Here is a 25,178-nt window from a genome sequence, read left to right on the forward strand (position 1 = left end):
CTTATCAATCCTTTTAGGGAGAGGCTGCTGCTGATTTTTAGGGTCAGTTTTCTACGATCGATTTTGCTGTGTGGGAGGGGTTTTCAGTGACCGATCTACGATCTTATCAATCCATTTAGGGAGAGGCTGGAGATAGGCAGGTGTCAGTGGTCCACATCGATTTTGCTGTGTGTGGGGTGCAGTGAACACAATTTTTTTGCCGACTGAGGAGGAGGGAGAAAAGTATTTTTCTATCAGTCACTGTGTGCAGTATTTTTCCGTCAGCTGTGCTGTGCTGACTGATCATACACTGCTGTGTTCAGTGTTCAGTTCACATGTTCTGCTATTATTGAGTGGTTTCAAAAATCATACACTTTTTTCTATTCCACTATTCAATATACAGCCTTGGGTTAAAAAAAAATTAAATTGTGGCCTGCAGCAGAGCTGAATGATATTTGGGGTTTTTGGGGTTCATCTCATACTTCTGAAGATTTGAGGGTGCTGCCTGTTACAAACTCCTCCTACTCCTCATCCAGCCTTTTAGGGGTACACACAATAGTAATTGGGACCTAGTGTGGTTTTGTACGTGTGAGATACATACACTTTTTTTGATCATATTTTCTATTCCCCTATTCAATAAAAACCTTTGGGGAACAGTTAAATTGCGGGATAGTCTGTGTTGGTACGTGTGAGATCCACCTTTCCAAGTTTTTGGGGTTCATCTCATACTTCTGAAGATTTGAGGGTGCTGCCTGTTCCAAACTCCTCCTACTCCTCATCCAGCCTTTTAGGGGTACAAACAATAGTAATTGGGGCCTAGTGTGGTTTTGTACGTGTGAGATACATACACTTTTTTTGATCATATTTTCTATTCCGCTATTCAATAAAAACCTTTGGGGAACAGTTAAATGCGGTATAGTCTGTGTTGGTACGTGTGAGATCCACCTTTCCAAGTTTTTGGGGTTCATCTCATACTTCTGAAGATTTGAGGGTGCTGCCTGTTACAAACTCCTCCTACTCCTCATCCAGCCTTTTAGGGGTACAAACAATAGTAATTGGGGCCTAGTGTGGTTTTGTATGTGTGAGATACATACACTTTTTTTGATCATATTTTCTATTCCGCTATTCAATAAAAACCTTTGGGGAACAGTTAAATTGCGGTATAGTCTGTGTTGGTACGTGTGAGATCCACCTTTCCAAGTTTTTGGGTTTCATCTCATACTTCTGAAGATTTGAGGGTGCTGCCTGTTCCAAACTCCTCCTACTCCTCATCTAGCCTTTTAGGGGTACAAACAATAGTAATTGGGGCCTAGTGTGGTTTTGTACGTGTGAGATACATACACTTTTTTTGATCATATTTTCTATTCCGCTATTCAATAAAAACCTTTGGGGAACAGTTAAATTGCGGTATAGTCTGTGTTGGTACGTGTGAGATCCACCTTTCCAAGTTTTTGGGGTTCATCTCATACTTCTGAAGATTTGAGGGTGCTGCCTGTTCCAAACTCCTCCTACTCCTCATCCACCCTTTTAGGGGTACAAACAATAGTAATTGGGGCCTAGTGTGGTTTTGTACGTGTGAGATACATACACTTTTTTTGATCATATTTTCTATTCCGCTATTCAATAAAAACCTTTGGGGAACAGTTAAATTGCGGTATAGTCTGTGTTGGTACGTGTGAGATCCACCTTTCCAAGTTTTTGGGGTTCATCTCATACTTCTGAAGATTTGAGGGTGCTGCCTGTTACAAACTCCTCTTACTCCTCATCCACCCTTTTAGGGGTACAAACAATAGTAATTGGGGCCTAGTGTGGTTTTGTACGTGTGAGATACATACACTTTTTTTATCATATTTTCTATTCCGCTATTCAATAAAAACCTTTGGGGAACAGTTAAATTGCGGTATAGTCTGTGTTGGTACGTGTGAGATCCACCTTTCCAAGTTTTTGGGGTTCATCTCATACTTCTGAAGATTTGAGGGTGCTGCCTGTTACAAACTCCTCCTACTCCTTATCCAGCCTTTTAGGGGTACAAACAATAGTAATTGGGGCCTAGTGTGGTTTTGTACGTGTCAGATACATACACTTTTTTTGATCATATTTTCTATTCCGCTATTCAATAAAAACCTTTGGGGAACAGTTAAATTGCGGGATAGTCTGTGTTGGTACGTGTGAGATCCACCTTTCCAAGTTCTTGGGGTTCATCTCATACTTCTGAAGATTTGAGGGTGCTGCCTATTACAAACTCCTCCTACTCCTTATCCAGCCTTTTAGGGGTACAAACAATAGTAATTGGGGCCTAGTGTGGTTTTGTACGTGTGAGATACATACACTTTTTTTATCATATTTTCTATTCCGCTATTCAATAAAAACCTTTGGGGAACAGTTAAATTGCGGTATAGTCTGTGTTGGTACGTGTGAGATCCACCTTTCCAAGTTTTTGGGGTTCATCTCATACTTCTGAAGATTTGAGGGTGCTGCCTGTTACAAACTCCTCCTACTCCTTATCCAGCCTTTTAGGGGTACAAACAATAGTAATTGGGGCCTAGTGTGGTTTTGTACGTGTGAGATACATACACTTTTTTTGATCATATTTTCTATTCCGCTATTCAATAAAAACCTTTGGGGAACAGTTAAATTGCGGGATAGTCTGTGTTGGTACGTGTGAGATCCACCTTTCCAAGTTCTTGGGGTTCATCTCATACTTCTGAAGATTTGAGGGTGCTGCCTATTACAAACTCCTCCTACTCCTTATCCAGCCTTTTAGGGGTACAAACAATAGTAATTGGGGCCTAGTGTGGTTTTGTACGTGTGAGATACATACACTTTTTTTGATCATATTTTCTATTCCGCTATTCAATAAAAACCTTTGGGGAACAGTTAAATTGCGGTATAGTCTGTGTTGGTACGTGTGAGATCCACCTTTCCAAGTTTTTGGGGTTCATCTCATACTTCTGAAGATTTGAGGGTGCTGCCTGTTACAAACTCCTCCTACTCCTCATCCACCCTTTTAGGGGTACAAACAATAGTAATTGGGGCCTAGTGTGGTTTTGTACGTGTCAGATACATACACTTTTTTTGATCATATTTTCTATTCCGCTATTCAATAAAAACCTTTGGGGAACAGTTAAATTGCAGGATAGTCTGTGTTGGTACGTGTGAGATCCACCTTTCCAAGTTTTTGGGGTTCATCTCATACTTCTGAAGATTTGAGGGTGCTGCCTGTTCCAAACTCCTCCTACTCCTCATCCAGCCTTTTAGGGGTACAAACAATAGTAATTGGGGCCTAGTGTGGTTTTGTACGTGTGAGATACATACACTTTTTTTGATCATATTTTCTATTCCGCTATTCAATAAAAACCTTTGGGGAACAGTTTAATTGCGGGATAGTCTGTGTTGGTACGTGTGAGATCCACCTTTCCAAGTTTTTGGGGTTCATCTCATACTTCTGAAGATTTGAGGGTGCTGCCTGTTCCAAACTCCTCCTACTCCTCATCCAGCCTTTTAGGGGTACAAACAATAGTAATTGGGGCCTAGTGTGGTTTTGTACGTGTGAGATACATACACTTTTTTTGATCATATTTTCTATTCCGCTATTCAATAAAAACCTTTGGGGAACAGTTAAATTGCGGTATAGTCTGTGTTGGTACGTGTGAGATCCACCTTTCCAAGTTCCTGGGGTTCATCTCATACTTCTGAAGATTTGAGGGTGCTGCCTATTACAAACTCCTCCTACTCCTTATCCAGCCTTTTAGGGGTACAAACAATAGTAATTGGGCCTAGTGTGGTTTTGTACGTGTGAGATACATACACTTTTTTTGATCATATTTTCTATTCCGCTATTCAATAAAAACCTTTGGGGAACAGTTAAATTGCGGTATAGTCTGTGTTGGTACGTGTGAGATCCACCTTTCCAAGTTTTTGGGGTTCATCTCATACTTCTGAAGATTTGAGGGTGCTGCCTGTTCCAAACTCCTCCTACTCCTCATCCAGCATTTTAGGGGTACAAACAATAGTAATTGGGGCCTAGTGTGGTTTTGTACGTGTGAGATACATACACTTTTTTTGATCATATTTTCTATTCCGCTATTCAATAAAAACCTTTGGGGAACAGTTAAATTGCGGTATAGTCTGTGTTGGTACGTGTGAGATCCACCTTTCCAAGTTCTTGGGGTTCATCTCATACTTCTGAAGATTTGAGGGTGCTGCCTATTACAAACTCCTCCTACTCCTTATCCAGCCTTTTAGGGGTACAAACAATAGTAATTGGGGCCTAGTGTGGTTTTGTATGTGTGAGATACATACACTTTTTTTGATCATATTTTCTATTCCGCTATTCAATAAAAACCTTTGGGGAACAGTTAAATTGCGGTATAGTCTGTGTTGGTACGTGTGAGATCCACCTTTCCAAGTTTTTGGGGTTCATCTCATACTTCTGAAGATTTGAGGGTGCTGCCTGTTACAAACTCCTCCTACTCCTCATCCACCCTTTTAGGGGTACAAATAATAGTAATTGGGGCTTGGGGCCTAGTGTGGTTTTGTAGGTGTCAGATACATACACTTTTTTTTGATCATATTTTCTATTCCGCTATTCAATAAAAACCTTTGGGGAACAGTTAAATTGCAGGATAGTCTGTGTTGGTACGTGTGAGATCCACCTTTCCAAGTTTTTGGGGTTCATCTCATACTTCTGAAGATTTGAGGGTGCTGCCTGTTCCAAACTCCTCCTACTCCTCATCCAGCCTTTTAGGGGTACAAACAATAGTAATTGGGGCCTAGTGTGTGTTACGACACCCCAAAGTATGAAAGGGGTTACAGTCGTCTAGGATAATCCACTCCCAAACACCCGGACAGCTATCGACCACTCCAATGTGCCATACATGAAGCACATCAATAATTCCCCCCCAAGTACGAGACAAGGCTCTGTAGTGAGGTTTGATCGAGAGTAACTCTCTTTTCTTTTATTGCAAGAAACACACACTTATATATACTTTGAGAATACCACATGAACAATGACTGTGTAATTACAGCCAGGTGAGCTCATTAACATGCTTATCAATAGTTTCAGACTCTATTAACATACTGTCCTATTTTAGACAAAAGCACTGAGTTAATCAGTAGACATTCTTTAGGAGGGGGCTGCTGGAAACAATCCCCCCCCTCAATCTGCAGCTAATACACATTGAATTTGCAGACATAGTGACAACCTCTTTAAAGGAATTTGGAGCGTAGCAGCTAAAACATAGGGGAACAAAGTCTTTTAAAGCCTGGTCCATAGTCCAAAGGCAGCAGGCGGGCAACCAGGCTCCTCCAATGCAATGGGGCAAGATTGGTCTCGTCACAGTGTGGTTTTGTACGTGTGAGATACATACACTTTTTTTGATCATATTTTCTATTCCGCTATTCAATAAAAACCTTTGGGGAACAGTTTAATTGCGGGATAGTCTGTGTTGGTATGTGTGAGATCCACCTTTCCAAGTTTTTGGGGTTCATCTCATACTTCTGAAGATTTGAGGGTGCTGCCTGTTCCAAACTCCTCCTACTCCTCATCCAGCCTTTTAGGGGTACAAACAATAGTAATTGGGGCCTAGTGTGGTTTTGTACGTGTGAGATACATACACTTTTTTTGATCATATTTTCTATTCCGCTATTCAATAAAAACCTTTGGGGAACAGTTAAATTGCGGTATAGTCTGTGCTGGTACGTGTGAGATCCACCTTTCCAAGTTCCTGGGGTTCATCTCATACTTCTGAAGATTTGAGGGTGCTGCCTATTACAAACTCCTCCTACTCCTTATCCAGCCTTTTAGGGGTACAAACAATAGTAATTGGGGCCTAGTGTGGTTTTGTACGTGTGAGATACATACACTTTTTTTGATCATATTTTCTATTCCGCTATTCAATAAAAACCTTTGGGGAACAGTTTAATTGCGGGATAGTCTGTGTTGGTACGTGTGAGATCCACCTTTCCAAGTTTTTGGGGTTCATCTCATACTTCTGAAGATTTGAGGGTGCTGCCTGTTCCAAACTCCTCCTACTCCTCATCCAGCCTTTTAGGGGTACAAACAATAGTAATTGGGGCCTAGTGTGGTTTTGTACGTGTGAGATACATACACTTTTTTTGATCATATTCTCTATTCCGCTATTCAATAAAAACCTTTGGGGAACAGTTAAATTGCGGTATAGTCTGTGTTGGTACGTGTGAGATCCACCTTTCCAAGTTCCTGGGGTTCATCTCATACTTCTGAAGATTTGAGGGTGCTGCCTATTACAAACTCCTCCTACTCCTTATCCAGCCTTTTAGGGGTACAAACAATAGTAATTGGGGCCTAGTGTGGTTTTGTACGTGTGAGATACATACACTTTTTTTGATTATATTTTCTATTCCGCTATTCAATAAAAACCTTTGGGGAACAGTTAAATTGTGGTATAGTCTGTGTTGGTACGTGTGAGATCCACCTTTCCAAGTTTTTGGGGTTCATCTCATACTTCTGAAGATTTGAGGGTGCTGCCTGTTCCAAACTCCTCCTACTCCTCATCCAGCCTTTTAGGGGTACAAACAATAGTAATTGGGGCCTAGTGTGGTTTTGTACGTGTGAGATACATACACTTTTTTTGATCATATTTTCTATTCCGCTATTCAATAAAAACCTTTGGGGAACAGTTAAATTGCGGGATAGTCTGTGTTGGTACGTGTGAGATCCACCTTTCCAAGTTTTTGGGGTTCATCTCATACTTCTGAAGATTTGAGGGTGTTGCCTGTTCCAAACTCCTCCTACTCCTCATCCAGCCTTTTAGGGGTACAAACAATAGTAATTGGGGCCTAGTGTGGTTCTGTACGTGTGAGATACATACACTTTTTTTGATCATATTTTCTATTCCGCTATTCAATAAAAACCTTTGGGTATCAATTAAATTACGGGATAGTCTGTGTTGGTACGTGTGAGATACACCTTTCCAAGTTTTTGGGGTTCATCTCATACTTCTGAATATTTGAGGGTGCTGCCTGTTCCAAACTCCTCCTACTCCTCATCCTGCCTTTAGGGGTACAAACAATAGTAATTGGGGCCTAGTGTGGTTCTGTACGTGTGAGATACATACACTTTTTTTGATCATATTTTCTATTCCGCTATTCAATAAAAACCTTTGGGTATCAATTAAATTGCGGGATAGTCTGTGTTGGTACGTGTGAGATCCACCTTTCCAAGTTTTTGGGGTTCATCTCATACTTCTGAAGATTTGAGGGTGCTGCCTGTTCCAAACTCCTCCTACTCCTCATCCTGCCTTTAGGGGTACAAACAATAGTAATTGGGGCCTAGTGTGGTTCTGTACGTGTGAGATACATACACTTTTTTTGATCATATTTTCTATTCCGCTATTTAATCAAAACCTTTGGGTATAAACAATTAAATTGCGGGACAGTCTGTGTCGGTACGTGTGAGATACACCTTTCCAATTTTTTGGGCGCATCTCATACTGCCGAGGATTTGAGGGTGCTTCAGTCTGCCTCCTGCCTGTTCCGAACTCCTCCTACTCCTCATCCTGCCTTTAGGATACAAAAAATTGTAATCGGGGCCTAGATTGTGTTTGTACGTGTGAGATACACCGTTTTGTAAAATTTGTCCTAGTCCGCTATTCAATATACACCCTGTTTGAGTGTAAAAAATCAAATTGCGGGATAGTCTGTATCGGTACATGTGAGATACACCTTTTTAAATTTGTTTGGCGCATCTCCTTCTACCGCCGAGGATTGCAGGGCGCTTCAGTTTGCCTCCTGTTCCCAACTCCTCCTACTCCTCTTCCTCATCCTGCCTTTAGGGTACAAAAAATTGTAATCGGGGCCTAGTCTGTGTTTGTACGTGTGAGATACACCGTATTATAACATTTTTCCTATTCCGCTATTCAATATACACCCTTTTGGAGTGTAAGAAAATTTAATTACGGCATAGTCTGTATCGGTACGTGTGAGATACGCCTTTTAAATTTGTTTGGCGCATCTCCTTCCACCGCCAAGGATTGCAGGGCGCTTCAGTTTGCCTCCTGTTCCCAACTCCTCCTACTCCTCTTCCTCATCTTCCCTTTAGGGTACAAAAAATTTTAATCGGGCCTAGTCCTATTCCGCTATTCAATATACACCCTTTTGGGGTAAAAAACATTAAATTGTGGCATAGTTTGCATATTTGACTGTCAGATACACCCGTGCGATACTGTTGTTGTTTTGTTCCGCTATTCAATAAACACCTTTCTAGGGCAAGATCATAAATTACAGAAATATGAGGAGACCGTCAAATAGGGGCCGTGGCCTGGGTCGTGGTGCTGCTGGTAGAGCTCCTGTTGCAAGGAGAGGACGTGGTCAATCTGTGCCAGCTACACGCACAAGTGAAACACCTTCCTCAAGTGTGAGTAGGCGACAGAACCTGCAGCAGTATTTGGTAGGGCATAATGCGCCTCTAGACGTGATGAGGCCTGAAGAAGTACAGGCGATAGTAGATTGGGTTGCTGACAGTGCCTCCAGTTCCTTCACATTGACTCCCACCCAGTCTACTGCAGAAAGGTCAGAGTTGGCACCTGCAGCCAATGTCCAACCGTCTTTCACCTCACCCCCTTGGAAATCAGGCAAGCAGTCTGAGCCCCAAGCCATACAGCAGTCTCTTCTTCTTTTTGAGGACTCTGTTAGCAGGGTTTCCCAGGGCCATCCACCTAGCCCTGCCCCAGAAGTGGAAGAGATTGAGTGCAGCGATGCCCAACCACTTATTTCTCAAGATGAGTGCATGCAAGGACCATCGCAGCACATCTCCGATGATGACGAAACGCAGGTGCCAACTGCTGCGGCGTTCAGAATTGCGGAGACCGACAAGGAGGGCAGGGGTGAAGACTGTGTGGAAGATGATGTGGAGGACGATGAGGTCCTTGACCCCACATGGAATGAACGTCATGCAGGTGACCTGAGTAGTTTGGAGGAAGAGGCGGTGGTCGCACAGAGCCACCAGCACAGCAGAAGAGGGAGCAGGGTGCAGAAGCGGAGCGGCCATGCCCTAGACACTACGCCTGCTACTGCCCAACGCAGCAAGGGAACGAGCGCACCAAAGTCAGCTCAAAGGAGTTCTCTAGCGTGGAAGTTCTTTAGAAAATGTGCTGATGACAGGACACGAGTGGTTTGCACCCTGTGCAATCAGAGCCTGAAGCGAGGCATAAACCTTCTCAACCTGAGCACAACCTGCATGATCAGGCATCTAAGTGCAAAGCACGAGCTGCAGTGGAGTAGACACCTTCAAAACCAAGAAACGTCTCTGGCTCATCAGAAATTGTGTTTGGGGAGATAGCGGCTCGTTAAACCTGAATGACAAGATTCCCCCCCTCTGGATTCCCCCTTTCCACTTTCCCCCACCCCCCTTTCCCTTCCTTTCCCTCCCTCCCCCCCCCTTTTCTGCCCTTCCCCCCATTTTTCCCCCTTCATGCTCTATTGCCAAGACATGTACTTAGTCATCAGACTAGACATATCTATACAGTAAGAATCAACCAGATAAAAATCAATAGGTAAGCTATCTTTTATACACTTTTTTTAAAAAATATTATGTTTTATTTTGCTTTTTCTGCTGGAGGTGTCATACATATAGCAATAATTAATAATGAGAAATATTATAAATATGATACCACATAGGTAAAATACAAAATATCTATATGCTCGAACACCCCGTCTCTCCCCATTTGGCCCCTCCCCTAAGCCACTCCGGGACACATGCCTCGCTGTGGCCAGTGGTCCGGCCAACACGCCCCCCCCTTAAGCTCTTCTGACTGACTACTTTTTATACAACTGTTTCCTACTCTTTTTTCTTTTCCCTTCCTTTTTCCTTTCCTCTCTCCCTTCTTTCCCTTTTCCCTCTTCTCTTCTTTCTTGCTCCCATACTGATTATGTTGTCGAAAGGGCAACATTGATAAAGCTTGTTTGATATAACAAATAAATATCATATAAATATATAGGCCAAATGTTGTATTGTATAAGACATAATACCCATATTGGGCATAAGTAGAAAATACTATATATAACTCTGTAGAGATAAATAATAGATTGTACCTTGATACAAAACAGAACTAAATAATCCCGTGATTGTTTTAGATTTTAACCAATACATTCCAAGCTTGATGATGATAATGTGAGATTTTCTCTGAACACTAATGCACATGCTATTTACTTCTTAGAAAAGCAAATTCTCTTAACTTGCTGGAGCCCGAAGAAGCAATTTCTGCGAAATGCGTAGTTCCAGCTTCTTTTTTGATCGTATAGTCCCTTTTATTGGGCTTACTGTATTGTAACAAATGTACTTTATGTATCTTCCACATATGTCTGTGTGTTGTATATGCATGTCTACCCTTTTTTATAACTTTGTAAACAAAAACTAATAAAATTTGTACTTCACTGTTTTAAATATTTTTGGAAGTGTGGAAATATCTTTTAGTATTTGTGGCACATATAAACCCCCAGGTCTGTGGCTCGCCTGCACCACTTCGGTTGCAGACTTGCACAAACCTTTACCCTCTACACACAATAAAGTCTCTGGCTCATCCTGCTTCCTCTTCTGCTGCAGTCTCGGCTGCTCCAGCCACATCTGTAGTGATACCGGCACCTGCCACCCCGCAAACAGAAGATCTGTCAGCAACACCACCACCTGGGTCACCAACCATCTCCACAATGTCCCGTGGAAGCGTTCAGCTTTCCATCTCCCAAACACTTGAGAGGAAGAGCAAGTACCCCCCTACCCACCCGCGATCCCTGGCCCTGAATGCCAGCATTTCAAAATTCTTGGCCTTTGAAATGCTGTCATTCCGTCTGGTGGAGACGCACAGTTTTAAAAACCTTATGTCGGTGGCTGTCCCACAGTACGTCGTGCCCAGCCGCCACTACTTTTCCAGGCAAGCCATCCCTTCCCTGCACAACCAAGTGGGGGAAAAAATCAGGTGTGCACTGCGCAACCCCATCTGTGGCAAGGTCCACCTAACTACCGATACGTGGACCAGTAAGCACGGTCAGGGGCGTTATATCTCCCTAACGGCACACTGGGTAAATGCAGTGGCGGATGGGCCTGAGGCGGATAGCAATTTGGCGCATGTCCTTCCACCACCGAGGATTGCAGGGCGCTTCAGTTTACCTCCTGTTCCTAACTCCTCCTACTCCGCTTCCTCATCCTCTACCGCCTCCTCATCCGGACAGCGTAACACCTTCACCACCAACTTCAGCACGGCCAGGGGTAAACGACAGCAGGCAGTTTTAAAACTTGCCTGTTTGGGGGACAAACCACACACCGCGCAGGAGTTGTGGAGGAGCATGGAACAGCAGACAAATAAGTGGTTGCTGCCAGCGAGCCTCAAGCCCGGCCTGGTGGTGTGCGATAACGGGCGAAATCTCATAGCAGCTCTGGGCCTAGCCGGTTTGACGCACATCCCTTGCCTGGCGCATGTGCTGAATTTGGTGGTGCAGAGGTTCCTTAAAAACTACCCCGATATGTCAGAGCTGCTGCAGAAAGTGCGGGCCGTCTGTGCGCACTTTCGGCGTTCTCACCCTGCTGCTGCTCGCCTGTCAGCGCTGCAGCGTAACTTCGGCCTTCCCGCTCACCGCCTCATATGTGACGTGCCCACAAGGTGGAACTTCACCTTGCACATGCTGCAAAGACTGTGCGAGCAGCAGCAGGCCATAGTGGAGTTTCAGCTGCAGCACGCACGCGTGAGTCGCTCTGCGGAACAGCACCACTTCACCACCAATAACTGGGCCTCCATGCGAGACCATTGTGCCTTGTTGCGCTGTTTTGAGTACTCCACCAACATGGCCAGTGCCGATGACGCCGTTCTCAGCTTAACTATCCCACTTCTATGCCTCCTTGAAAAAACAATTCGGGCGATGATGGAAGAGGATGTGGCACAGGATGAGGAGGAGGAGGAGGAGGATGAAGAGGTAACATTTCCAAGACTTTCAGGGCAGTCATTCGCAAGGGGCTCCGAGGGTGGGTTCCTGCACACACAAATGCCAGGGACACAATTGTCCAGCAGGGGCACAGTTCTGGAGGATGAGGAGGAGGAGCTGGAGGAGGAGATGGAACCATGTTCACAGCAGGGTGGCACCCAGGCCAGCTCATGACCATCACTGGTGCGTGGCTGGGGGGATACAGAGGACACGGACGATACACCTCCCACAGAGGACAGCCTTTCGTTGCCTCTGGGCAGCCTGGCACACATGAGCGATTACATGCTGCAGTGTCTCCACAACGACCGCCGAGTTGCCCACATTCTAACTTGTGCTGATTACTGGGTGGCCACGCTGCTGGATCCCCATTACAAGGACAACGTACTGTCCTTAATTCACTCACTGGAGCGCGATTGCAAGATGCGCGAGTACAAGCGCACGCTGGTAGACGCGATATTGCTGGCATTCCCACCTGACAGCGGGGCCACAGTGGAAGCACAAGGCAGAGGAGGAGGAGGAGGAGGAGGAAGAGGTCGCCAACGCAACCAGGGCACCGCCAGCACCTCAGAAGGCAGGGTTAGCATGGCCGAAATGTGGAAAAGCTTTGTCAGCACGCCACAACAAACAGCAGCACCAGCAGCTCATATGGAAAGTCTTAGCAGGAGGCAGCATTTCACGAACATGGTGGAGCAGTATGTGTGCACACGCCTAGACGTACTGAATGAGGGGTCTGCCCCCTTCAACTTCTGGGTCTCCAAGTTGGGCACATGGCCTGAGCTTGCCCTTTACGCCTTGGAGGTGCTGGCGTGCCCTGCAGCCAGTGTATTATCTGAACGGGTATTTAGCACGGCTGGGGGCGTTATCACAGACAAGCGCAGCCGCCTGTCCAGAGACAATGTGGACAAGCTCACGTTCATTAAAATGAACCAGGCATGGATCCCACGGGACTTTTCCGTACCTTGTGCAGAATAGCGATGGATACCGACCTTACCCAGCCATTGTTCCATTTTTGCTCTTTCTCACTCTTTTGGGGTGTACCCTCATTTAAAATTTGTGAAAAGAAGCAGTGTTGGCTACCTCGTCCTCCTCAGGGCCAGATTAACGTAGGGGCTATTGGAGCTGCAGCTCCAGGCCCCTACCTTTATATAGGCCCCGGGTTGGCCATATTCACTGTTACTGCTCTTCTGTCACTTGTAAACACAGAAGTCTGGCTTCTATGCTCGCTTCCCCAGGCAGCTCCCTCAGAACCTCCCCACACAGCACGAAGGCCAGACAAGGAGGGACAGTTGCCGATGCATGGATGTGTTTATGGGCTTCAGAAACAGCATCCCATGTTGAATTAGGCATGCATGGCTGCACCCTTCCTCCTCTGGGTGCATGCCAAGGCACAGCCCTTAAGGCCCTTCAAAATCCTCAGCACCAAGCCCATGATGCTCTTAATCCGGCCCTGGTCCTCCTCCACCGCGGCTTCCAACTACACCGCCCATAGGTGTGCGCAGCCTATTGCATTAGGGTGTGCACCCCAAAGTTGAAATACACATGCATGTGTTTGCCTACATGTACATGGCCCCGATACATTACTCTCCCTGCTGGCAAAGAGAAATAGAGCAGAGCAGGTGAAGGGAGATCTTTCCCATCTCCTCACTGGCAAACAGAGCGATAATGCTATGTGCCCTAGGTGATTAGGGTGTGCCCAGGCACATCCGGCACACCCCGTGCGCACGCCTATGAGACCGCCACATCCACCACCACCCCAACCTCCCTCCTACTCCATATGGGCCTCGTCCTTCAGAGATGAAGAACATTGTTTTATTTTTCTGTTTTTTTTTTGTTGTTTTAAGTTATTTCCCTATCCACATTTGTTTGCAGAGCACTTGCCATGCTCTTAACAACGTTTTGCTGCCATTTGCAGCACTCTAGCCCTTTCCATTGGTGTTTTAGAGCCATTTTAGTGCCTGAAAGTTCGGGTCCCCATTGACTTCAATGGGGTTCGGTGTCCGGGAAAAGTTTGGTAAAAGTCCGGGACACGGACCCGGACTTTTTTTTAAAGTTCGGCCGAACCCGCCGAACATGGACATCCAGGTGTCCGCTCAACTCTACACCCTGATCCTTGCAAATCGAATAATGCAGCCCTCAACCTAAACCATACAAGGCCACATGTCCTCAACATAGAGTGGATACCTTGCCTGTAGGGACCCCCATGACACCTTGTCATCATGTTGTAGTAGATGAGGGCCTCTTCCCCACAACTCTTACCCAAAGTGTGTGGGGTCTGGAGGCTTTTGGGAATCTGGAAGTCCCCCTTAAAACAAGGGGTCCCCGGGTATGTGACCTGATTGAGGAAGGGGTATATAGTGACTCTATTCATTCACAAAAAAAATTAAAGAAATAAACACACAAACACACTTTATTAGCCACATTTCCTCCGGAAGATTTACCCCCTTCATGACCAGGCCATTTGTTGCACTGTTCTACTTTGACAATTGCGCAGTCAGGCAACGCTGTACATACTGTACATTAAATTTATGTCCCTTTTTTTCCACAAATAGAGCTTTGTTTTGGTGTTATTTGATCACTACTGGGTTTTTTATTTTTTTGCGCTATAAACAAAAAAGGACCGACAATTTTGAAAAAGAAAAAAAAAAACAATATTTTTTAATTTCTTCAGAAATTTAGGCCAATATGTACAGTATTTGGCTACATATTTTTGGTAAAATTTATCCCAATAAGCGTATAAAGATTGGTTTGTGCAAAAGCTATAGCTATTATACTAATAAAACTTATCCAATAAAATGTTTTAAAAAAATCTAATTTCTTCAGAAATGTAGGCCAATATGTATTTGGCTACATATTTTTCGTAAAATATATCCCAATAAGCATATAAAGATTGGTTTGTGCAAAAGCTATAGCTATTATGGTAATAATGGCAGAATTCAGTGGGACTGCGATATTGCAGCAGGTAGTCTGACATTTTGTGGGAACCAGTGACACTACTGCAGTGATCAGTGCTAAAAATATGCACTGTCACTGTACTAATGGCACTAGCTGGGGAGGGGTTAAACATCTAGGGTGATAAAAGGGTTAAATGTGCGCCTAACCAGTATTTATGTGTACACAGTGTGGTTCTTTTACTAAGGGACATGCTGTATTTTATTCCCTGCTTTGCAGGGAAACAAAATCCACCACATCCCTGTTGACAGGACGGAGCTCTGCATCGTTTACAGATAAAATCCACATAAATAACGTAACATGTTTCAAACACCTTTGTCTTCTTCAGGAGTACATGTGGACAACATCATCACAGTCAACTTTAATCCTTTAAAATGTGTAGTCTATACGAACAATCATCTCTGCAGCATCTCCGCATCAAGTATAGCATCCTAACATCCATATCTATACAAAGGTGAACAGACAATGATATAATTGCCTGACGACTTGTTGGGTATGCAGGACATGTGTTTGCCATGATTAAATACCTTATGGGCCTGACGTGCATTGGTTAAATCCACATGTATATTGATGCATGTCCTATTTTAAAAACACATGGTATCCCCATGAGGAATTATAATTCGAACTTAAATAGTGGTTTCTCTTGCATTCATTGTGTTTACCTTTGGATAGATAGGAATCTCAGGATGCTATACCTAATGCTGGTTCATATAGACCAGAGGTCTCCAAACTTTTCAAAACAAAGGGCCAGTTTCCTGTCCTTCAAACCTTAAAGGGGCAGAATTGTGGCCAGTGGGAGTAGATTTTGTCCACATGTACTCCTAAAGAAGACAAAGGGTATCTAAAAAGGGCATTGAGTTATTCATATTGTTTTTTCCTCTTCTAACTTCTAAGTACACTGTATAATGGATGTGCAATTTAACCTTTTGATTATGATCATATGTATGTTTGTTTTTTTGTATCTATTTATAATAAACAGATCTTTTTAACTGTACGAAATTGGTATTACTAATTGTTTTTACGACTGTGCCCCTAAAAGTCCTCTGCTACATTTTTTTTCTTGTGTAAGTCAATGCATTTACATTGTAGGGCATTTTTTAACCGGTTCCCTACCGCCTGCCACCAATTTATTGTGGCAGTGCGGCTCTCCTGCACAAACCGACGTAGACCTACGCCGGTCGCGCGCCTGCAGCTAGGGGGCAAGTGTGGCACACTCCCACCCCCACTCGGCAACGGGGACTCCGATGCACGGGGCAGGCGGCTCTGATTGCCGCCTGACACCCACGATCGCTCCCCGCTGAGAGAGGACGGTCAGCTGTTGTAAACACAGCTGACCGTTCTTCTCTCTGGAATGATCACAGAGCCCCTGTGATCCTGCTATATAGGATCACAGGTCTCTGTGATCATTTCACAAGCCACGGCCCCTCACAGTTAGAATCATACCCTAGGCCAGTGGTTCTCAATTCCGGTCCTCGGGACCCACTAACAGGCCAGATTTTAAGTATTACCTTGGGGGATGCAGACTAGAATACCACAATCACTGAGCAGCAAATGAGATCACCTGTGATGTAATTTAGTTATCTTGCAAACCTGGCCTGTTGGTGGGTCCCGAGGACCGGAGTTGAGAACCACTGCCCTAGGCTCACATTTAACCCCTGATCACTGCCAGTGTCATTATTACAGTAACAGTGCATATTTTTAGCACCGATTATTGTAGTAATGTCACTGGTCCCCCCAAAAGTGTCAAAAATGTCAGTTAGGGGTCCGATCTGTCCCAGTCCTGCAAGAAATCGCAGATCGTCACCATTACTAGTAAAAAAAAAAATAAACAATAAAAATTACATAAATCTTTCCCGTAGTTAGTAGACGCGATAACTTTTGTGCAAACCAATAAAAATACGCTTACTGGGATTTTTTTTACCAAAAATATGTAACAGAAAACAAATTGGCCTAAAATGTTAAAAAAATTAGATTTTTGAATATTTTTATTTTTTTTTTAGAATGTTTTATAGCAGAAAGTGAAAAATATTGTTTTTTTTTTCAGAATTGTCGCTCTTTTTCTGTTTATAGCGCAAAAAATAAAAAACCCAGAGGTGATCAAATACCACCAAAAGAAAGCTCTATTTGTGGGAAAAAAAGGACATCAATTTTATTTGGGTACAGCATCTTATGACCGCGCAATTGCCCGTTAAAGTAATGCAGTGACGAATCGCAAAATATGGCCTGGTCATTAAGGGGGAAAATCTTCTGGTCCAGAAGTAGTTAAATAAAGGACTTTGTTAAAATGAGTCTGTGTTTTTATTTACTAATAAAATCTTTTTGTGAATGAGTACTTATTCATTCATGTGGGGAAAAAGGTGGCATTTAAAGGCCCCCTATTTTTAAAGAGGACTTTCAGATTCTGATAATCTTCCTGCCTATACACCAACATAACCACCAGGCCAGGGTTTTGGGGAAGAGGCACTTAACCTTATCAACATGGTGACAAGATGCTTTCCCTGGTGCATGTGCCCTGGTATAATTCAAAAGTATGTGGGGGTTTGTGAAGAGTAAGCCCTCCTTTTTAAGGGACCCCAGATATAAGGGACAATACATATATATAAAAAACACAGTGTGAGATTCCTTACAATATTTTAAACAGACCAAGCCAGATTTGGATCATCAAAGCAACAAAATGCTAAGTTTAAAATGAATTAGAGGGGTATTGCTTTGGGTGTGCAATTTATAATAGGAGGTGTTTTTATTTTCCAACTTTAAATGATGATTAATATTTATACACAGTAAATCATTATCAATGTGTAATTCCTGTTCCACTAATAAAGATTTCAGAGACATTTAATGAATTTTCAAAATAACATACTTTTGAAAAAAATGTAAATCCTCTTCTTATCTCAAAAACACAAACCCATTTTAAGCTGAGTATTCTTATTGTATCAATCATGATGCCGTCTAACATTTTTTTTGCAATGTTGAGATATACTGTATAAATTGTACCTTTTCAGCACTCTCCACAACAAGGCTTTGGCTATAGTTTCCTGTAATGTTCACTTACTGTCAAGAGTAATTTGAAGAGTATAACAGCTAATACATTTTAAAGCATAGGACTTCAAATGTGCAGCATGCTGAAAGTGAATGGATACCAATTGCCTCTGTATTTTAAAACCTTCTATTTCTATTGTCACTTCTGGATGCTTTATTCTAGGTCTCTGTACAAGCTACTTGTGTGACCTTAACTGCTATGAGTGTGGATCGTTGGTATGTGACCGTGTACCCCTTGCGATCATTGCGTCAGAGGACTCCCCGTGTGGCTGCAACTGTCAGCATCGGAATCTGGATTGGTAATTATGTACTTCCATTAATTCCCTAAAAATGCTAGCAAAAGCTATAGGCAGTAGGGATGATATTTGCATTTGGTAAAATGCTGGGTTCAAAACGAACCCAGCCTCTTGCAGACCGGCTGAACTAAAGTGGCAATTTGTTTTCCCAAATTCATTATAGTGATACTGTGCTGCTTTTGAACTTTAGTCATCATGGTAAAAACGAATAATTGGTGCTTTGATATGCACCAGCCACCTCTACAGTATATAAGGAAGGGGGAAGGGCACAGAGCAACCATCAAGTCAGTGTATTGGAAGTTGTTGTAAAGAGAAGATAGAGAAAGCTGTTAAACTTCAGAAGGATAGAATAGAGGTCAGTTTGCAAACCGTGCTTTAATTCTGATCGCTAGCTCTTTGGGGAATCATCCCCTTTGCGGCCTTTGATTTTTGTTTTTATTATTCTTTTTTTTGTCTATAGTTGATGTTAGCATTCAATTTTACCACAATGTCCCATCTATGGAACACTTCTTTTTGGCTGTTTATTAACAGGAGTTTGTTTGTTGGATGTGTGTAAGGGGGGGTTGACTAAATATGTGCCAGTGGTGGGTGTCATCCTTGTTAAAAGTATATGGCACAAAAGTGGAAGTGGTAGGACTTTAAAAACCCCTCCAGTGATCATGCAGTTGCATTCATATATAGAAAACATATCAAATTTTATTTCTGACAATAAAATGTCTAGAAACTCATATCAAATGTCATATTAATACCAACAAACATTGTCCACTGCAAATATGCACAACGTTTGGTTGAAATAGAGAGCTAGGGTTGACACCACTTCCTCAGGACCTCCTGTCTCTCACATAAGTGCACACGACCAAGGAAATATATTCTAAAGACAAAGGAAACATATGTATAAGTAAGCAATCATCAAGAAACATAATTGAGTGTTTATATTAATCATTAAGTTAGAAAGGTACAAAAAGAAGCTTGGGGTAGAGAGGAAAGGAGAACAATATATATATACATATACTACCTTTTCTTGGAATATATATATATATTGTATAATATATATTTTTCAGCTGCCAAATTGTATACAGAGATATGATAGTGGGAAACCATGTGGTGTTAATAAAGGTCTTGCCAGCCTGTGGGAGAGTGATCAGCATCACCAATTGTCGTGCGACGCTGTACCCAAATAAAATTGACGTCCCTACAAATAGAGCTTTCTTTTGGTGGTATTTGATCACCTGTGCAATTTTTATTTTTTGCGCTATAAACAAAAAAAGAGCGACAATTTTGAAAAAAAAACAATATTTTTCACATTCTGCTATATAACATTCCCAACCAAGAAAATGTAAAAATCTAAATTTTTTTTTGCATTTTAGGCAAATTTGTTTTCTGCTACATATTTTTGGTAAAAAAAAAACGCAAAAAGGCGTATTTTGATTGGTTTGCGCAAAAGGTATTGCGTCTACTAACTAAGGGAAAGATTTTTATCATTTTTTTTTTTTACTAGTAATGGTGGCGATCTGCGATTTTTTTGCGATTTTTTGCGGGACTGCGACATTACGGTGGACAGATCGGACCCTGTTACTGACATTTTTGATGCTTTTGGAGGTACCAGTGACATTACTACAGTAATCAGCGCTAAAAATATGCACTGTTACTGTAATAATGCCATTGGCAGGGAAGGTATTAACAGTGTTGGTGATCAAAGGGTTAAATTTGGGAGTGATTCTAACTGTGGGGGGGTTGGGCTTGTGAGATGACCATAGAGACATGCAATCCTATATAGCAGGATCACATAGTCTCTGTGATCATCTCAGGGAGGACTGTCAGCACGGGGAGATCACCGGTTTCAGGCGGTAATCGGAGCCGCCTGACACACGCACTGGCTCCCTGGCTGACAAGTGGGGGCAGCCTCCTAAAAGCGAGCGACGTAGAGCTACCTCGTTTCACCCAGGAGCGGCTGCCGCGGCGGGCGGTCGTCAAGTGGTTAAAGTGTTCTTAAACACAGGACCCTACATACACTAAATCTGGTCTCCCACAGTACACAGAACATGGAATACAATTATTTTAGTAAATATAAATTGCTAAATACCTTTTTTCATCAGCAGTATATAGCAGTCTTGTAACTTCCATCAGTGTCTGACCTAGCGCTGGTTAAAGCTTGTAGGAGGAGTTTTCATCCTCCTCTGACTGTCCTATGAAGCTGCTTGACTCCTGACCCTCTGTCTGGATAGGACTGTTTGACCCTGTACAGCATTTGTTTTTAGGCTGGATTCACATTTAGTGCGGACGCGGCTGACAGTAGGGGTCCGGTGCGTCCCTGTTCTCCGTTTCAGGGACGAATCTGGACCAAATTTTTGCCTGAATTCAAATGGAGCCAAAGACGCACAGGACCCATGTGCAATCCACTCCACAGCAGCCACGGAGATGTGTGAACTGGCTCCATTGAGAGCCAGGCACACTCTCCTGTCATGTGAATAGGAAGCAAGGAAACCCGCATCCAATTCGCACTTGTAAGAACCCAGCCTTAATAACAAACATGTCATACTTACCTGCTTTGTGCAGCAGTTTTGCACAGAGCAGCCCTGATCCTCCTCTTCATGGGTCCCCAGCCGGCACTCCTGGCCCTTCCCTCCTCCTGAGTGCCCTCAGAGCAAGCAGCTTGCAATGAGGGCACCCAAGCAGCCTCGCTTCCGAGCCGCAGCTCTGCATATCTATTCACACACAGAGCTTTGGTTCAGCCCCACCCACTCTCTGTCCTTATTTGCTCACTGGCTGTGATTGACAGCTGTGGGATCCAATGGCTCCTGCTGCTGTCTCAACCAATGAGGAGGAAGAGTCCACAGGAAGCCAAGGCTCTTGTGCATATCGCTGGAGGAAGATCAGGCTCAGGTAAGTAAAAGGGGGGCTGGGGGAGCTGCTACACACAGGATGCATGAAGGTAAAAAAAAGCCTTGAGCCTTTAGAACCACTTTAAAACTGAAATTCAAACAGATATAAAAACCCTGTATTCATCAGTACATTATAACATGTATTTACTTAAATGCAAATGATGTAAGTATACCTGAATTTGACTTGGCATTAGCCTCTCATAGATTACTATTCAGCACAGCAGTACAGTAGAGTTCAGAGAGGAGGGGTAGATGCAGTACAAGAAGCCACTTCGATGTTCTTCAGTGCATGGGACATGCTAACAGATGGAGACAGCATCAGTGTGCTGCTCCTCATTTCACTGTCGAGTCACAAGAAAGGAATAGGGAGAAGAGCTGTAAGTTACAGTAAAACTGTAGCAGAGAAAAATCAGGCCCCTCCTTGCTACAGAGGGCTGTGTTGTGTGGAAGAGCTGTGTAATTGCTCAGACTGAGTGTAAAAATAAATAAAACCTTGCCAGTTAAAACAGCTCTCCTATATGTATTTCATCTGACTATGTAGCCGTTTTCGTCGCCCCCCTCTTATTCCTACTTCACATAATAAAAAGTTGATTAACCTGTCTGGTCCTGTGACAAACAGTTTGGTAAACTTTTGTACTCCAGTAAAAGAATTTCAGATCAGAAACATGTGAGCTTTCATATTCTGACACCTCAGGTCTGAAATCCAAAGAAATGCCTGACATGAGCATTTTTTACGGACGTTTTGTCGCTCGTTTTCTGCTCAAACAGCAGCTCTCCACTCCTAATTTCCTTTCCCTCTCCGTCCCTTAATACTTTCTATTGGCTAAACAAAAATGCCTGAATCTGTAAAAGGCTTGTAAAAAGCCACATAAATGCTTAGAAAACAGCTGAAAAACACCAGTGAAGCATTACGCTCAGGTATGATTGGAGCTTTAGTGTTGGACTGACACTCACCAATTGTAAGTGCAATAATTCTGGATGTTTAACCACTTCCCGCCTGCCCTATTACAAATTGACGGCGGGAATGTGGTTGAGTTATCCTGACCGGACGTCATATGACGGCGGCCAGGATAACAAGCTGCTGCTCGCTCCTGAGATCGCGCACCGCAGCGATCGGGCATGTAATGTGTCCCTCAGACACAGCGCATACCCGATCAGGGTAAATAGCCAATAAAATTGGCTGTTTACAACGTGATCGGCTGTGTCCAATCACAGCCGGTCACAATAATAGTACTGGAGCCGGCGGCTTGAATGAGAAGCTGCTGCGCGCTCCCGACAGCGCGCACCGCAGCGATCGGGTATGTAGTGTGTCCCTCGGACACAGCGCATACCCGATCAGGGTAAACAGCCAATAAAATTGTCTGTTTACCACGTGATCGGCTGTGTCCAATCACAGCCGGTCACAATAGTAACAATGAGAGCAGTTACTACTGTTCTGAGCTGTTCTCCTCACACACACTGATCGTGTGAGGAGAACAGCAGAGATCAGTTACCTGTGAGTAAAAAAATTTAATTTTTACAGTAAAAAGTGCACTACACAGCCCACCCCCCCCCCCCAATAAAGAGGACCTGTCACCAGTGTCACAGCCCATCTGTCACATCTGGATCTGTCAGAACATCTGGATCTGTCACCACATCTGGATCATCTGTCAGCACATCAAACAACCCGCCAGTACCCATCAGTACCGCCAGTACCCGCCAGTACCCACCAGTACCCGCCAATACCCACCAGTACCGCCAATATCCACCAGTACCGCCAATACCCACCAGTACCGCCAATACCCACCAGTACGCCAGTACCGCCAGTACTATCAGTACCGCCAGGACCCATCAGTACCGACAGTACCAATCAGTACCGCCAGTATGTCCAAAAGGCTTTTCACAGCACAGGAGGCATTTGAAATGCTAGCCATGTCAGGTGATGAGAGCGCCGGGGAGCTTGCATCATCCGATACTGGCTCGGAATATGAGCCAGTGGAGGATAGCGGATCAGACCTTGAATTCAAGGAGGAAACAGTCCGTTCTCCTAAAAGGATAAGGAGAGTAAGCCCAGAACACCATCCTACAACTAGCAGCACCAACACCGCCGCAGCTAGACCCCAAGAAGAGGAGCCCAGTACCAGCACTGGAATAACGAGTGCAACCCGAAGAAGCCGGGCCCAAACCCACCTTCCCGATGCCCTGGCAAACCCTGTATGGTTGCCTGCCAGCTCAGGAACAGCTATAATCCCCCCTTTCACCGCACAGCCAGGTGTGCAGCCCAACACTTCCAATTTTTCCCTATTAGATTATTTTAATTTGTTTTTTCACCAAGACTTGCTGCAGTACATGGTGGACCAAACAAACCTTTACGCAGATCAATTTATTGCCTCCAACCCCAATTCTTCCTATGCCCGCATGTTCACTTGGCGGCGTCTTACAGTGGACGAATTTAAAATATTTTTGGGACTTACACTCAACATGGGGCTTTCTAAGAAGAATGAAGTCCATGCCTACTGGTCCTGCCACCCCATCCACCACATGCCTCTTTTTTCCGCTGTCATGTCCAGATCACGGTATGACATAATCATGCGCTTCCTCCATTTCAATGACAATTCACAGTGTCCTCCCCGAGATCATCCCAACCACGACAAATTATATAATTTGCGCCCCCTAATAAATTATTTTTTACAAAAATTTGCGGAAGTGTATGTCCCAGACAAAAACATCTGTGTGGATGAATCCCTTATTCATTATACTGGCCGGCTGCATTTCAAGCAATACATCCCAAATAAGAGAGCCAGGTATGGGGTGAAAATGAACAAACTATGTGAGAGAGCCACTGGGTATGTCTATGCCTTTCGTGTCTATGAAGGCAAAGACTCCCAGCTCCAGCCCCCCGAATGCCCAACATACATTGGAACCAGTGGGAAAATTGTCTGGGACCTGGCATACCTGGCATACCCCCTGTTCAAAAAAGGATACCATCTTTATGTAGACAAATATTACACCAGTCTTTTTCGTCACCTGTACCTGGAAAAAACCCTGGCCTGTGGTACCAGCAGAAAAAATAGGAAGGGATTCCCACAAACTTTGGTCCAAAAAAATCTACAGCAGGGGGAAACCGCATTTATGAGGAATGAGGAAGTGTTGGCCATGAAGTGGAGGGACAAGAAAGATGTTTACATCTTGTCCACCATCCACAATGACACCGTGGTGGAGATTCCCAGAAGATGTGGCCGAATTACAAAGCCGGAATGCTTCCACAAATATAATTTGTTCATGGGGGGGGGTGGATTTAAATGACCAGATGCTGCAGCCCTACTTATCAACCAGAAGGTCCCGTTACTGGTACAAAAAAGTCACATTTTACCTTTTTCATATGGCCATGTGCAATTCCTTTGTCTGCCATCAAAAAACACCAGGAAACCAACACCTCCACTACCTCAAGTACATTGAAGAAATCATCACTGCCCTAATATACCAACAAGGACCGGCCCCAGCAAGCATTCGCTCGGATTGTGTGAGTAGACTTCACAAGCTACATTTTCCCTATAACATTCCCCCCACAGAATCAGGACAAAGCGCCGAAAGAGATGTCGTGTGTGCAGCAGAAATGGAATTAGAAAAGACACAAGTTTTCATTGTCCCCATTGTCCCTCCCAACCTGGCCTATGCATTGGAGATTGCTTCAAAATCTACCATATAGCTATAAGATTTTAGATCCCCTTAATTTTAAGACTGCCATTTCCCATTTTGAAATACCCGTCCAGATCATTTGCCTGCTACCATGTTTCTACGTTACCAGACCCTGGCCTGTTTACCGACTATGCATTTGCCTGCCGTTTGAAAAACCACGTTTCTGAAATCCACGTGCACCGACCTCAGCCGGTTTACCGACGATGCCTTTGCCTGCCGTTTTAAAAACCACATTTCTGACATCCACGTGCACCGACCTCAGCCTGTTTACCGATTATGCCTTTGCCTGCCGTTTTAAACCAAGTTTCTGACTTCCAAGTGTACCGACCCGGCCTGCTAATCAACCACGCTTTTTGCCTGCCACTTGGACTGATCTTTTGCCCTTCTACTTCAGTAGACAGGG

General features: G+C 43.9%; 1 protein-coding gene across 1 annotated transcript in view; it reads left to right on the plus strand.

The window, feature by feature from the left end:
• Nucleotides 1-25,178, plus strand: part of KISS1R (KISS1 receptor) — a 423,650-nt gene that overhangs the window by 206,345 nt on the left and 192,127 nt on the right. Inside the window, exon 3 of the mRNA XM_082247986.1 lies at nucleotides 18,083-18,218. Coding sequence (XP_082104112.1) covers nucleotides 18,083-18,218 — 136 coding nt within the window. The remainder of the gene's footprint in view (nucleotides 1-18,082; nucleotides 18,219-25,178) is intronic.

The sequence above is a fragment of the Pelophylax lessonae genome (genome assembly GCF_965119305.1).
Source record: "Pelophylax lessonae genome assembly, chromosome: 1".
NCBI classification, from domain to species: domain Eukaryota; kingdom Metazoa; phylum Chordata; class Amphibia; order Anura; family Ranidae; genus Pelophylax; species Pelophylax lessonae.